Here is a 15,800-nt window from a genome sequence, read left to right on the forward strand (position 1 = left end):
ACTGGAACTACACCATCAGCTCTCCTGATTCCCAGGCCTAAGGTAAGTTCTTAGGACTTGTACTAGAACTAGATCATTGGTTCTTCTGGGTCTGCAGCTTGCCAACTGCAGATCTTGAGACCTGTCAACCTACATAATCCATGAGCAAGTTCTTTATAATAAATCTCTCTATCTCCCTCCCATCCCTCACCCTCCTGGTTCTGTTTCTCTGGAGAACGCTGACTTGTACTTCTGCCTACACAGGTCTGGAATTAATCCCCATTTTAACGGATACCACCACCAGATGCTGCCTGTCTCCCTAGAGAGCTGACGAGTAGCATCTCCCTAGATTGCTTATGGGTGTACACTATCCATGTTTTAAGCAACATCGTTCCTTAATTTCACATCTTTGTGGGCCACTATTTGCCAGGTACAGGCTTCATATTACCATACTTCATGATGTCCTATCCACACTATTAACCATTTCTAGCATTGCTCTTTCTGCTGTGTCTATCCAGGTCTCTCTTCTTTATTCATGTATCATATTTTGAGTTCACCATCAATTCACAATGATAAAGCAAGCACAGTTGTGAATGGATACAAGAAGCCTCCTGAAACATCCCTCTTCCACTGTTCCATTCCTCCTGTAATTAAAATCGATCTGTATGACATTGATAATGTTTTTAAGCAAGGTTTACAGTAGTTAGTGTTGTTTTGTGAGTTCACAAGTTTGGTAGAAATACTAGATGCCAATGTCATCTTATGATGATTTTATTTAAAGAACCAACTATGAGTCCCTGAACGACCCTTTATGAGGAGAATGGTACTGAATTCAAAATTAAAAAAAAAAAAAAAGTTTTGAATCCATCTCTTTAATGACAAGTAGACAGGTATTCAGATAATTTATAGCAACAGCAATCAGATCTGGGGGAAAGAGTTTTAGGGGAGGCAATCATCAGTGTTCTGATGCTTATCCACTTCCCCTTAGGAAATGGTAGAGCAGATTTGGGGTCAAGAGTGTAGCCATGGAATGAAAAAGGTATGAAAAAATGACCCTTGCCTTTGTGGAGATCAAAATCTCAACTAGTGGGGAAAGGGGTAAACAGAAAGATTTTCCACATTTGCTTTCATTAACATTTACATGCACACCTCAATTTCCAAAAAAATACTTACAGAATATCCTGGTATCTTTTAAGTGTCAATGAGTTTGAATTATACACAAAACATTGGAATATCTCAGATTTATGTCCATAAGGGATACCTGTGAGGCAAGCTGAAGATTATTTAGCTCAACTAGCTTGTTTTACAGAAGAGCAAGCAAGCTCTGAGAAATGGTCTCTTGTAAAAGATCATAGAGTGTTCAAGCTCTTCGCTAGAATAGTGCCACGCCACACAACATACCTTGTTTAAATTTTGTTTTGTTTTCAATAACTATGCCATTTGAGGGAAAGGTTTTTTGATTATTCATATTTATTCATACTTAAAGCATTTTAACCCCCACTCCCCTACACCTTTAATCCATTTTGCAAGTTTTCGTTTTTTACACAATGTAGGTTTTTATTTGACTTCTTCAGGAATTTAAAATACCATAGAAAAATTATCTAAATAATTCATTTTAAACACACCTTCACCACGGACAACTGAGCTGTCATTTTGTTTAATGCATGAATCTTTTTCTCTGAGTATGAAAATTTGTTACATTAAGCAAAGTGGGCATAGCATACTACCCGCTACTTCATATTTTTGAGGCACACAAAGATGTAAAAGAGGAGATGCTTTTGTAAAACCTCAGAAATGGAACATTTATGGGAGAAAAATCAGAAAGCTGAAATAATTTCAACATTATCTAATTATACCATATCCCTACCTTGATATACTTTTACACACATAAAAGGAAATAAAACTGTAAAACTTTGACAGATAAAGGGACACAATTAAAGAAAAAAGGGTCAAATTTTCCACTTTGATTCCAAATAAAATTAGTGGAGATTTTTAAAATAGGCCTCAGAGGGCCCTGGTATACAAAGATAATACCTAGTTACATATTTTCAATGTGATTTTACATGGTGATTATTTTTAGAGACTGAATTGTATGCCTACTGAGATCTTGAGCCAGAAGCAAACTCGACTTATGGACAAAATATGCATTCACTGATGACATTGTGAATGTTAATTCTGGGCTAGAGAGCTGCATATTATGTCTTTACTACAATTCAAGAATAGAAGTCAGCACTGAGATGTTATATTACATTTAGTTGTTAAATTCAACATACGCTTCTTAACAAATCTGTGTTTTTCTTGATTGAAGATCATAAAAATTAAAAATCAAATTGGAATAACTTGGATATGTAGTCTAATTTCCTTCTAGTAGGGCTAGTATTTACCAACTATTCTTGTGAAAGGATCGGCAATAGAAACAAAGCGAAACATGTATTTGAACATTCTCACGTTATTATAAAAAGCATAAATAGAATACATACCGGGTTTAGAAGGATTGTGAGGAAAAGTTCACCTCCTCTGATACTTTTATCCAATTCTTGGGGTCCTCCTGGATATTCTTTGTAGAAAATAGTGTGGGTGAACAATCCGCAGGTCTGTCGAGGGAGAACCTGAGGAAAAGGGGGGAAAGCAGCATATGCATTACTTAATTAAGAGCTCCCCCACTGTCTCATGACCTCAGAGTCTGCAGATTATCATTTCCTATTGGAGTTTCTCCTTGGCTGCTAAAGTCAAATCTTACTGAAATCAAGACCCGGTGTTGGTGTAAGTATGTAAATACTAAGGAGTTGCCAAATCAAGGCTATAGGACATATAGGCTAAAGCATTTTCACGAAGTGCTATAAATCTCACCCACCAGCTGAGTTATGTTAAAGGACTGCCAAAAAATAAAAGTCTTCTTAGGATTAATTTAATTTAAATGTAGAGATTCTCCAAAGTTACATTTTTCATGGTATTGGGCCATTACTCTGCTTGCTTCTGAAATACAATCTTTCATGGTACTCAGTTTCTAAGATTCAAAACTTTCATCACTTCTTCCACTTTTATAAATTTTGTTTTTACTACACTCTGATTTTAAATTTTAGTCACAGTAGTAGTCAAACCATCTAATGACTGCTTCTGGTACATTCTGTGGTTAATTCTGTTATAAATTTGAATGTTCAACAGAGGAAGCAAATGGGGAATTTTATTCCAAAAGTTGATTTTGAATAATAAACTGTTTATAATCTAATGGAAAAATGCATCCAATTGAACAGAGTATAATTTTATCTATTCTTTGCTTTATGTCTATAATAGTTTGTATTAAATTCAAACTAAGTGGATGCATGTAATATTGGTTAAAATGAATGTTTTATTTTATAATAGTCAAATGTTCATGTAACTCAGTAAAGGGAAATGGTATTTTCACTCTAATTCAAAATTATATAAGAGCAATTCTTTCCATACCTCCTGGATTTTTACGAATGTCAATACCATTATTTGCATAATGAATAGCTCCATTTAAATCTGAGGCTTTTTAAGGTCTTCTAGTACTGGCTGTGGCTAGGCATGTGTGTTAGTGCCTTTTCTTTGGTTTTAGATAGTAATTAGATAGATGATGATCTAATAGCAATCTGAACAATGGATTGGGAAGATGTAAATATTTAAAGTAGGAGAACAGTTTGTAGACCCTTGCTATGATCTAGGCAACTGATAATGAGAACATAACCTCAGGCACTGGAATTAGAGATGGACATTTTAAGATGGGCTATTTTATTTCAAAGTGAAGAATACCATATTTTTTTTCATTCCAATGAGTATTTATAAATTACCAGGTAAAACTCATTTGATTCTATTCTCATTTATAGCAACTGATACACCATTGTTGCATCAGATTATTTTTTTCAATCAATATATCTGAAAAAAGATATATCTACCTCCATTTTTAGAGAATGCAAGGAAACGATAGAAGAATAAGAAAAAAATATCCTAAGATATTCTAAGTGTCTGAAAACCAAATAAACTGAGTAGATAAGTTTAGTTTTCAGATGCTATTTGTTTGATTCTGTCTGTTGATAGTGTAGTGATTTGGGAGCTATTTTCTTGATCTATGGACTGACATTTTGCCTGGAAAACTCCAAAAGACAAGGAGAAACTCCCAGAAGTATAAGGTCTCCAGACGAAACTTTAACTGAGAAACTGCATGGATGATTTATTTGAAATTCATTTTCAGGATTTTGAACTTGTCTTAGATTTGGCAAAACCACCCACAGCTTATGAAGCAAGCTACTAGCCAAACAATGTGTTAATGTGTGACCAGTTACCACCGTGGTATGTTAGGAACTTATGATGTTCTGTTAGAGAGCTCTGACGTCATGTCTCGTATTTATTCCACATACAGGTATTGAGAGCCTTCATTACACACAGCAGTATATGCTCACCATGATGTTACTGTGAATGAAGCCCTTTCGGTACCGTGCAGGTTTCAAATGTGGATATTCTTCAGTGCTGGTGACCTGAATGCTCCAGACCTTCTTCCAAGCTTCATACAACTGAATATGGACTGGGTAGACCCCTGAGTGATGTGGTGCCACTGCATAACCCATGTTGATAGGTATTCCATGTTCCTAAAAGAAAGCGAGAACATCACATGGAGTGTGGGCAATTGAATCCAATTAAAACTGTTTCCATAAGCATTATTTGGTATATGTTGAATTCTATACTAGGCACAAGAAATCCAAAACCTAAGACAGAACTTTTGTCTTTCAACAGCTCATAATCTTACAGAACTCATGGTATCATAGACATAGTAAATACTTTGACATGTGGTATGTGGGTGAGTTTAATTCTGAAATTTGAGTACAGGAAGTTTTGGAAGAAGATAGGAATAGAACATGGACTTTCCCCAGATAGAAAAGCAGTGTCGGGGCACCTGGGTGGCTCAGTTGGTTAAGCGACTGCCTTCGGCTCAGGTCATGATCCTGGAGTCCCGGGATCGAGTCCCGTGTTGGGCTCCCTGCTCGGCGGGGGGTCTTCTTCTCCCTCTGACCCTCTTCCCTCTTGTGCTATCTCTCATTCTCTCTCTCAAATAAATAAATAAAAATAAATAAAAATAAAATCTTAAAAAAAAAAAAAGAAAAGCAGTGTCACTTGAGCAAGTGCCAAATATGAGAGATGGAAGAGCACGCTGTACGTGTGTGTGTGTGTGTGTGTGTGTGTAACATTGAAGATGACCAGAAAGGTAAGTATGAACTATAAAGTAATGAGCTTTTACTGTTAACTAAGGGATTTGGAATGAATTCCACTTAGATAGTGTAGATAAGGAAGCTCTCTGAGCATGGAGAGACATGATCTGCTCTATGTTTTTGGCAGAAGGACCTAGTGACAACACGTTAAGATGAACTAAAAGTGGGGAGGAAATGAATTAAGTAAGGCTGTGCATTAGAAGTTACTGTAAAATGGTGCAGAGTAGAGGGAACACGGGTATCCAGACTAGACTGATTATTGGTGATCCAATTAAAAGCCAGGGGACAAATGTCATATGACACCCAGTGATGTTTTGGTTACAGAGGGTAGGAAAAGCAAAATTAAGGTTCTTCCTTTGGTTTTGGTTCATACCAATTCAATTTACTTATTATGAAACATAAACTTTACTATGAGATGCTTGCCTTGGATAAACAGTTGAGTCTAAAGGAAAACAAATTTAAAATAAGAAAATGGAAAAAAAATGTTGAAGAATGATATTATATTGCAAAGTACATGATACAGATCTGCAGTTTTCTAATTTCTCCTTTTTTATATCTCTCTGTTTAAATGCTTATCTGCTTTATAAGACTCCTTCTAGGATTGAATCTCATCAGTGAGGTTATAAATGATAGTGTACAGTATTATATAAAAGTTGATTGAATCAATAAACAGAACACAAAAGTGTTGACAATTGCCATTTATATTTTCCATTATATGGCACACAGCATAGGAAAAGAATTCAGTCTGGCATAATAAGCAAATGGTGAATGGATCAAATATCTGCAGTGCCTAAGTCACATGCCACACTCAGCTCAGAAGATGGGCCCTAAATATTTTGCAAGGCTCCATCATTTTTCCTTTCATGGAATGACTCTCATCGTTTAGCCAAATTTACCTCTCTTTCACCAAGACGATGTGTTTTCTAACATCTATTACAATAAATGACTCTGTAGAAAGACTGTATTATGAAATCAATGCTATAAAATGAGCTGGAGTCTTTCGCTAGGCACTGGGGAAAATTCATTTCTTGGTGTGTGCAGAAGAAAAATACTTTTCCCAGCTTATATTTTCAATACAAGGCAAGGCAAAGTGTTCTGAGGAGCAGTAGCATCAGGTAGCCAGCGTGGGTGCACTGGGTATGAGATACAGATGAACTTCCTCATGGGAGAAGTAATAGGGTTGAGGGTGTTCAAAGCCTTCTATGTGGTAAATAGAACTCACGTGACTATTTAGAGAAGGACTCCTGATTTGCAAGAAAGGAAAAACAATCTGTTATACTCTCATTACTTTGTCATGATTCATATGGAGTTTTGTAATCATCTTGTTCCATGATTTGCAAAATAACAGTGTATGAATCCTAATAATCTATACTGATCACTGTCCTAGTCCTCATTTTCTATCCCTGTATAATATGTTATTCCAAATTTGGGACCTAGAACATTAAGGTAAGTATGTAAATGTCCTAGAAACAAAGGGTTGAAAAATGAAATCATGAACAGAATTGAAATATCAAACAACTGTATCTCCTCAGGAAAAAAAAAAAAGACATTTCAATTTTGACAGGTAGTAAAATGAATTGTAGAACTTTCATGAAAAACCAGAAGGTAAAAAGCAATTGATTTAGTGAGTAGGAAGGAAGGAGCAGTAAAAGGATTTTATTATATTTATTGATTTCTGGGGGCTCAATGTTATACTGCTCATAAGGTCATCTTATCACACTGACAACCAGAGCTCAATCAAAACAGTAAATCACACTAGGTAATTATGAGTTTATGCTTTTTCAATCTAAATGATAACACAAAATGAAAAGTAATTCCCCAGAAACTCTTTTTCTGTTATCAAAAAGCTTGCTGAACTAGAAACCTTCATTCTTTACTGTCCAGAGCTTAAAACACCCTTCACAGAGATTTGGTCAACTAAAAAGTGAACTAAACATTATATCTATACAAGATGACAAAAATTACAAAATTTAAAAGACTTGCTAACATGAATAAAGGAAGCATTTGAAACTATAAGAATAGACATAAAGTGACAGAATAAACTAACTCCAACATGGTATTTATTATTTATTAAAACAACGTCCCTTATAGGACCCAAGATTTCTATGATATTATGGTATGACACCACAAATATTTAGTTTAACTTGATTAAATCTTCCCAGTTACATTACGGTCTCAGTTGACTAGGAAATGAGATAATGTGGTAATTTACAGACTATATATAAATAGGGTTGCCATTTTTCAAGACCTAGAATAAAATAAAAGGCATTTAACACTAAACATCTAATAGTAACTGAAATGATCTCATTTTATTTTTGTTTAATCATTCTTATTGATCGTATCTGCTTGCAGTTGCTGAGTATCTAATATTCATGAAGTGTTTTCACATTTATGTCTAACGAGATCCTCATAATTACCCTGTGAGGTGGTCCGGATATTATTATCAAATGTGGAAACTGAGGCACAGGGAAGGCAAATGACTTGCTCACATTCCTAAATGTCAAAGCTAAAATTATAACCAAGTCTTCTAAATTCATAGGTTTTTCATTTGCTTTTCTACTAAGTTGCTGCTACTGTGATCCCCACCCAACCCAACCCCAGTTAATGATTGGAAGCACTTTACAAAGAGAATTGACCTCAGTATGTATTTCTGAACTGGAACTCCTATCCACTTGGACTGGTTTTTACTTGGAGAGATTATAAAGCAAAATTCTACATTTCCCAAACTTCTCTGCAGCTATCGTTTTTTATGGAAACACAATTCAGCCAATTAGATGTACTCAGGACATATTTCAGAAGGCAGTAGGTGTGCAAATGCTAAAGCATGGCAGCTCCTGGCCCCTGTTGTTGATACGTGAGGTCGTGAAAACAGGAAGGTTTCCTGGAGCAGTATTTGGTGCCCCACTGCAAGGAGGCAGTGGAAACTTATTGCTTCTGCCTGAGCCCCAGTGGCAGCTTTTGAAGTGGTGTCCCCGCCATCCTCCTAGGGAAGCAGTTCTGTCTGGCTTTGTGAGTCCCCTGAGAAATGCAGCCTAGAATCTGCTCCATCAGCCCTTCTAAAGTTTTTGAAGGTGCTTAAATTGTTGAATAAAACTCCCCCTGCTCTATTTTCAACTTTCTGGGGAACCTCCATACTGTTTTCCCGAGTGGATGCACCAGTTTGCATTCCCATCAACAGTGTAGGAGGGTTCCCCTTTCTCCACATCTTCACCAACATTTGTTGTTTCCTGTCTTGTTAATTTTAATCATTCTGATTGGTGTGAGGTGGTATCTCATTGAGGTTTTGATTTGGATTTCCCTGATGCCGAGCGATGTTGAGCACTTTTTCATGTATCTGTTGGCCATTGGGATGTCTTCTTTGCAGAAATATCTGTTCATGTCTTCTGCCCATTTCTTGATTGGATCATTTGTTCTTTGGGTGTTGAGTTTGATAAGTTCTTTATAGATTTTGGATACTAGCCCTTTATCTGATATGTCATTTGCAAATATCTTCTCCCATTCTGTCGGTTGTCTTTTGGTTTTGTTGACTGTTTCTTTTGCTGTGCAAAGGCTTTTTATCTTGATGAAGTCCCAATAGTTCATTTTTGCCCTTGCTTCCCTTGCCTTTGGCGATGTTTCTAGGAAGAAGTTGCTGCGGTTGAGGTTGAAGAGGTTGCTGCCTGTGTTCTCCTTTAGGATTTTGATGGACTCCTGTCTCACATTGAGGTCTTTCAACCATTTGGAGTCTATTTTTGTGTGTGGTGTAAGGAAACGGTCCAGTTTCATTCTTCTGCATGTGGCTGTCCAATTTTCCCAACACCACTTGTTGAAGAGACTGTCTTTTTTCCATTGGACATTCTTTCCTGCTTTGTCAAAGATTAGTTGACCATAGAGTTGAGGTTCTATTTCTGGGCTCTCTATTCTGTTCCACTGATCTACCTGTCTGTTTTTGTGCCGTACCATACTGTCTTGATGATTACAGCTTTGTAATAGAGCTTGAAGTCCGGAATTGTGATGCCGCCAGCTTTGATTTTCTTTTTCAACACTCCTTTGGCTATTCGGGGTCTTTTCTGGTTCCATACAAATTTTAGGATTATTTGTTCCATTTCTTTGAAAAAAGTGGATGATATTTTGATAGGGATTGCATTAAATGTGTAGATTGCTCTACCATAAGCCCCAGCAATTGCACTACTCGGTATTTACCCCAAAGATACAAATGTACTGATCCAAAGGGGTATGTGCACCCCGATGTTTATAGCAGCAATGTCCACAATAGCCAAACTATGGCCAAGATGCCCACTGACAGATGAATGGATAAAGAAGAGGTGGTATATATATATACAATGGAATATTATGCAGCCATCAAAAAGAGTGAAATCTTGCCATTTGCAACGACGTGGATGGAACTGGAGGGTATTATGCTGAGTTAAATAAGTCAATCAGAAAAAGACATGTATCATATGATCTCACTGTTATGAGGAATTCTTAATCTCAGGAAACAAACTGAGAGTTGCTGGAGTGGTGGGGGGTGGGATGGATGGGGTGGCTGGGTGATAGACATTGGGGAGGGTATGTGCTATGGTGAGCGCTGTGAATTGTGTAAGACTGTTGAATCACAGACCTGTACCTCTGAAACAAATAATACATTATATGTTAAAGAAAAAAGAAAAAGATAGTAGGAAGGGAAAAATGAAGGGGGGGAATTGGAGGGGGAGACGAACCATGAGAGACTATGGACTCTGAGAAACAAACTGAGGGTTCTAAGGGGAGGGGGTGGGGGAATGGATTAGCCTGGTGATGGGTATTAAAGAGGGCATTTCTGCATGGAGCACTGGGTTTTAAGCAAACAATGAATCATGGAACACTACATCAAGAAGTAATGATGTAATGTATGGTGATTAACATAACATAATAAAAAAGAAAAAAAGAAACTCCCCCTGCTTCAAATAACTCCAAGTGGCTTCTGCCTCTACCACGGAATCCTGACTGATACAGGTAGTTTTTGCCCCTTTGTAATAAGTATGAAAGGTTTAAAGGATTCATACAGGTGTCAGTGGTTTGAATTCTAGGAAAACAGAGGAAGAGTTTGCTAAAGCTCTGCTCAATATTTCTTCAAGAAAACTCATTGATATATGGCAAACACCTATTTGTCTAGTTGGATACTTTCATGTAATAATGTAATATGTATGACTGTTTAATTTTATGTACTGGTCAGCCAGGGGTAACGTACAGAGAAAATAAATATGAGACCAGTTTACTTAAATAATAAATACCACAGGTATTTAACATAGGCCAACATGTGGTGAAACCACATAATGTAGGTAATATAAAGAAGGGGGACAAATTCTATTGAAGGAACGTTGGTCCAGTGGATTAATCTGGATGACCACAAGTGCCTCTGTGCCAACATGCATTGCAATATTCCTTCAAAATGATAACCACATACTAACAAATAGTCAAAGGGATTTGTAGGTATCACATGCAAATGTAGAGAGGCCCATAGGTTGAACATGAGCAGCACTTTTGAGTTGCATTTTGTGGTCAGTCACTGTAGATATTTTTTTTTTTAAAGATTTTATTTATTTATTTATTTTGAGACAGAGAGAATGAGAGACAGAGAGCATGAGAGGGAGGAGGGTCAGAGGGAGAAGCAGACTCCCTGCCGAGCAGGGAGCCCGACGCGGGACTCGATCCAGGACTCCAGGATCATGACCTGAACCGAAGGCGGTCGCTTAACCAACTGAGCCACCCAGGTGCCCCCACTGTAGATATTTTTTAGAAGACCTGATACACCATAGGGAACCAGAGATAAAAAGGAGAAAAATAGGCTCATGGCCATATAGGAGATCCCCAGATCTCCCACAAACAGTTGGACAGAAACCTGAAGAGTAGATGGAGGTCTTGATACAGGAATGATGAAGAACCAGACAAATGGTATTTTTCCTATTATTATGTCCTTATGTTTGCATTTCAGGAGATATTGTTTGTAAAAACAGCCCACAATACATTTAAGATAGTTTTATATCCCCAGCACTTAGCAACATGCCTGGTACATTGTTGGTATTTAATAAATATTTTTAAAGGAAGTGATAAGTAAAAAAAGTTATTAAATAAATTAATCATAGATATTTAATGAATGACTATAAAAGGAAAATATGTAAAATAATGACTGCATATATGAATATACTTCATTTTCTTCAGTAACAATATAATGCATTAAACAATATCCTGTTGAACTTGAAGTATTGATTTGTACACCCATATACACAACTTCTAGGGAACAGCACTAGTGCTAAAGAAAATAGATCTTATTATCTATTTTTCCTTTTAATAAGGACTTGGAATCATATTGTCAACTTTGAGGATGACCCTAGGATTATTGATTTTCCACTGTGTTTTGGGAACTGAAATTGTCTTCTGTTTTCATAAGTGATAAAAGCAATGACTGTGTGACTCTGGAAATTGGCTGGGTCAATCCTGACACTTTTTGGACTGAAGCCTAGTATATGGTGACAAATCTCTGGAGAGCTCTGTGTTACAAATGGATTTTTCTTTTGAAAAAGAAATAGCATAACAATGGTGTTGCTTGTTTAGTGTGAACTTTCCGATTCTAAGTAGAGCCATTTTGAGCAATTGAGACTCATCCCTTTAATATTCTTGATCCTGCTGAAGGTCTACTTTGTTGCCTAAATGGAACTAACAGAAAAACTTAAATCTTCATTCACACTGTATGAAATGTAGTTGATCAGGCATTTACATTGTTAATTTTTGTGGTTAGAATTCTTACTTTATTGATAATCAAAATGTTCAATACACTTTGGTTCATTAATTTCCTTTATTCAATACATATTTATTATATACATGATGTATTATAAACCATTCTAGGTGCTGAAAATATATCAATCAACAAAACAGACAGAGATCTTTGCCATCAGGAAGCATATATGTTAATGGGATGAGACCAAGATTACACAAAATAAGTAGTTAAGTTGTACAATATATTAGAAGATGCTAAGAGCTACAGAGAGAAATAAAGCAGAGAAAAGGGGAGGTTTGAAGGGATATGGGTTGCAATATTAAATAGGTTATTCAGGAGGGCTTCCTAGGGCAGCTAATATTTTGAATCAAGATCTGAAGTTGTGAGGAATTAAGCCATACAGATAACTTGGGGGAGGAGGTGACAGTACATACATTACTCTGAGTTAAAAGCTCCTCAGGTACTTTTTAGGATGAATAAAAATTCAATTGTTTTTTGGAGTGGAATTAGTAAAGGGGGAGAGTCATAAGAGGTGATGTCAAGAGTCAGGGTTGCTGCAAATAACCTTACAAGTTATTTACTGAACAACTCCAAGGGGCACTATTCACATTGATCATGTTTTCATGGAAGCTCTATAATGCAGCATCACTGCAGAGAAGGAATAGGTGTGGATCATTTAGGTCCTGGATATATTGTGGAGCCACAGGATTGGATGATTGATTGACTAGAAAACATGAGAGAAATGCTCAACTAACAGGATAGGGTTTCCATCAAGTGAGACTGGGAAGTTAAAACAGGTTTTGGGGAGAAAGATAGGACATATGTTTGACATTAGACATCCAACTGGGTATGTCAGATAGGAAGTCAAATAAATAAGTTTAGGATTCAGAGGAGAGAGTTCAGCTGGAGATCTAAATTTGGTGAGTTATCAATACATGAATTTTATTTAGAGTCATAAGACTCATTAAGATCATTAACAGAATGAATGCATAAATAGAGAAGAAGTCTAAGGATAGATCTTTGGGGCATTTAACATTACAAAGTCAGGGAGAAGAGAAGAAATCCAGGAAATATACTGAGAAAGAGAGTATCAAGTGAGACTGGAGGAATACTAGGAACCCACAACAAAATGAGAGTCAACTGAAGAAGTGTTTGATAAAAGAGTCTGAATGTCAAGTGCTGTTAATAGATGAAGTTAAATGAGAAACTAAGAATTGCCCACTGGTTTTACTATTGGACATGCACTGGTGAACCGGATGAGTTCAGACGGACAGGTGAAGGGAAAGCACATCAGAATGAATTTAAGAGAGAATGCGAGGATCTGCAATGGAGACAGTGAGTATTAATAACTATTTCAAGAAGTTTTGCTAAAATGGAGAATCTAGAAATGGTGCCGTAGCTGGAGGGAGCAGCAAACCTAAGCGCAAGGTTACCTAAAGATGGGAGTAATAGTAGTATGTTTGTACAGAAAGGGAAATGATTTAGGAGAGAGGGGAGAATTGCTGGAATAATGCTCTTGAACAGTTGGAATGGGGTGGGATTGAGCACAAAAGTGGAGAATTTGGCCTTTGTGTTTCTAGTTCTTTTATTCATCGTTTTAAGGCAGAAGCCAAGATTGTGTGCTTCCCTCATGGGATGTCAGTCCACAATTTATATTTATGTTATTATTAACACAGCTTATGTTAATAAGTGGTAACAATATATTCCACAAGCTTTTACTAAATAGTAATGGCCACTGAGTAATTGTCTGTAAAGATTATTATAATTATATATCTTTTCTGTGACTATGTTAAATCATACCTATTATTATATTTTCATTTTGTTATCATCATGTTGAAGGGCTAGTTGTAGTAATGGGAGCATGTGGAAGTTCCCTTTTTTTTTTTTTTTTTTTTAGATTTTACTTATTTGTTTTGAGAGAGAGAGAGACAGAACGCAAATGAGAGAAAGAGTGCACGAGGAGGGGGGAGGCGCAGAGGAAGAGGGACAAGCGGACTCCCCAGTGAACAGGGAGCCTGATATGGGGCTTGATCCCAGAATACTGGGATCATGATCTCAGCCAAAGGCAGATGCTTAACCGACTGAGCCACGCAGGCACCCCTGTAAGTTTCCTTCTAATTTATTGATTTTTTTTTCAGTGAAATAAGATCATCAGCTGAGAATGAGGATGGGGGAGATGTGAAGCAGTTTGCAGAGAGGATGCAACAGTGGCCTAGGAGAATAAGATGATGAACAAAGTGAGGACTTGCAGCGTAACTTCTGGGAAGTTTTGAGGGTCTACTTGAGGTCTGTGTTCATGACTTTAAAGTGAGAAAAATCAAATGTTGGCCCCAGTCAAACATTGTTTCAGGGGTACAGGCATAGATTAGGTGGAGATTTGGATCCAAACAAGGTTGAGGCTTTGCAGTATGATGAACAAAGAAGTGCAAAGGAGTTCAGAGTGTATTCAAGGGAACGCTTATGCTGATTGGCTCTTGAAATAAGTAGAATAAGGAGGAAAGCAAGAACCTGAGAAGAGTGAAGGGTGGCAGAGATGTGGTATGAGAATATCTCATGAAACGCCAGACTGCATTTCAGTACCTTTTTCCCTTCATTGTTGCCTCTGCTACATGGAAAGATTTAGTTCTAGATTTAATTTAGTAACAAGAGAAACAGTACCAGATATTAAGTATTTAGAGCTTCTCACAATGCCCTTAACCTGAAAGAAATGATAACATTAAAGACTCTTAGATGTGTTCAGAGTCAGATGGAAACAAGCATAGTACTACCCATCCCATTATGACACCATTCCTATAGTTACTGTAAGCAGACACACGCAAAAAGAAGGTACTCAAAATAATTTTGATTAATACAAATTAAACTATCTTCACACTGTTTCATTTGTAATTTTATCTCAAATAATATTCTCAATTTATCTTGCCATATCTTCTCTCCATTCTTAGTACCTCAAGAATTTATACACACTATACATTTGCTATTTTTAAAATTTTATTATTATTATTATTTAATTCTCTGATTGCCTATGTTCATGGAATAAAGCACTATTTTAGGTGGGATGGCTAGGGTGCGTGCGTGCGTGTGTGTGTGTGTGTGTGAAGTAGAAATGTCGAAGAGAGCAACTTGCCCTTTTTAAGGCTGGCTAGAATGCCCTTGATTTTCTGATTTTGAACACATTTCCAAACCTATTGGGTGCTTACACAATTATGTAACTGATGGGTTGGAATCAGTAATTTAAACACATTACTTTGCAGATATAGATTTGCATAAACTATTACTTTCTCTGAGCAATGGAATACATTTCTAATATTATTTTTGAGTACAGCTGAGATTTCTCTTAGAGTCATTTTTTCCCTGTAATGTCATCTTAATGCATTTATGGAAAAATGCGTTAAACATTTGGTATAGGCATGTGCCATCCCTTAGGTTGTCAATTCCCTCCCCTACCCCCAAAATACCTGGTCTTAATGCATTTTAAAATCCCTCTGTGACATCCTGTGCCTTCTCTAAGAGTTAAAATATTCATATCTGTGATTGTTTCCAATATTGGGGAAGCTTTACTCCATTTAAAATAGGTTAAATTTCATTAGACAAAAAGTAAGTTATGTTATTAAATGGTACCTATATATTAATAAAAAATCCCTTAAATTACTACCACTTAAGTAACTGCCTATACAGATGATTACATTATTATACTTTTCTGTAGATATGTTGACATGTTTCAGATTAAAATCATACCAAAATATTATATTTCCATTTTGTTATCATCATATTAAAGAGGTATCATATTTGGAAATCACAGCATTGATACAATTCTCATCTCAAAACAACCTGACTTCAAGCCCGCTAATTCTCCTGTATTATCA

At 36.6% G+C, this 15,800-nt stretch overlaps 1 protein-coding gene across 1 annotated transcript in view; it reads right to left on the reverse strand.

Moving 5' to 3' along the window:
- LOC123847554 (bifunctional heparan sulfate N-deacetylase/N-sulfotransferase 4) overlaps positions 1-15,800 on the reverse strand; it is a 266,149-nt gene that overhangs the window by 104,311 nt on the left and 146,038 nt on the right. Inside the window, exons 4-5 of the mRNA XM_045879396.1 lie at positions 4,398-4,583; positions 2,460-2,588 (exon numbers count right to left, since the gene is read on the reverse strand). Coding sequence (XP_045735352.1) covers positions 2,460-2,588; positions 4,398-4,583 — 315 coding nt within the window. The remainder of the gene's footprint in view (positions 1-2,459; positions 2,589-4,397; positions 4,584-15,800) is intronic.

The sequence above is a fragment of the Mirounga angustirostris genome, unplaced genomic scaffold (genome assembly GCF_029215605.1).
Source record: "Mirounga angustirostris isolate CCGP_5_RB_7025 unplaced genomic scaffold, mMirAng1.0.hap1 SCAF_2, whole genome shotgun sequence".
NCBI classification, from domain to species: domain Eukaryota; kingdom Metazoa; phylum Chordata; class Mammalia; order Carnivora; family Phocidae; genus Mirounga; species Mirounga angustirostris.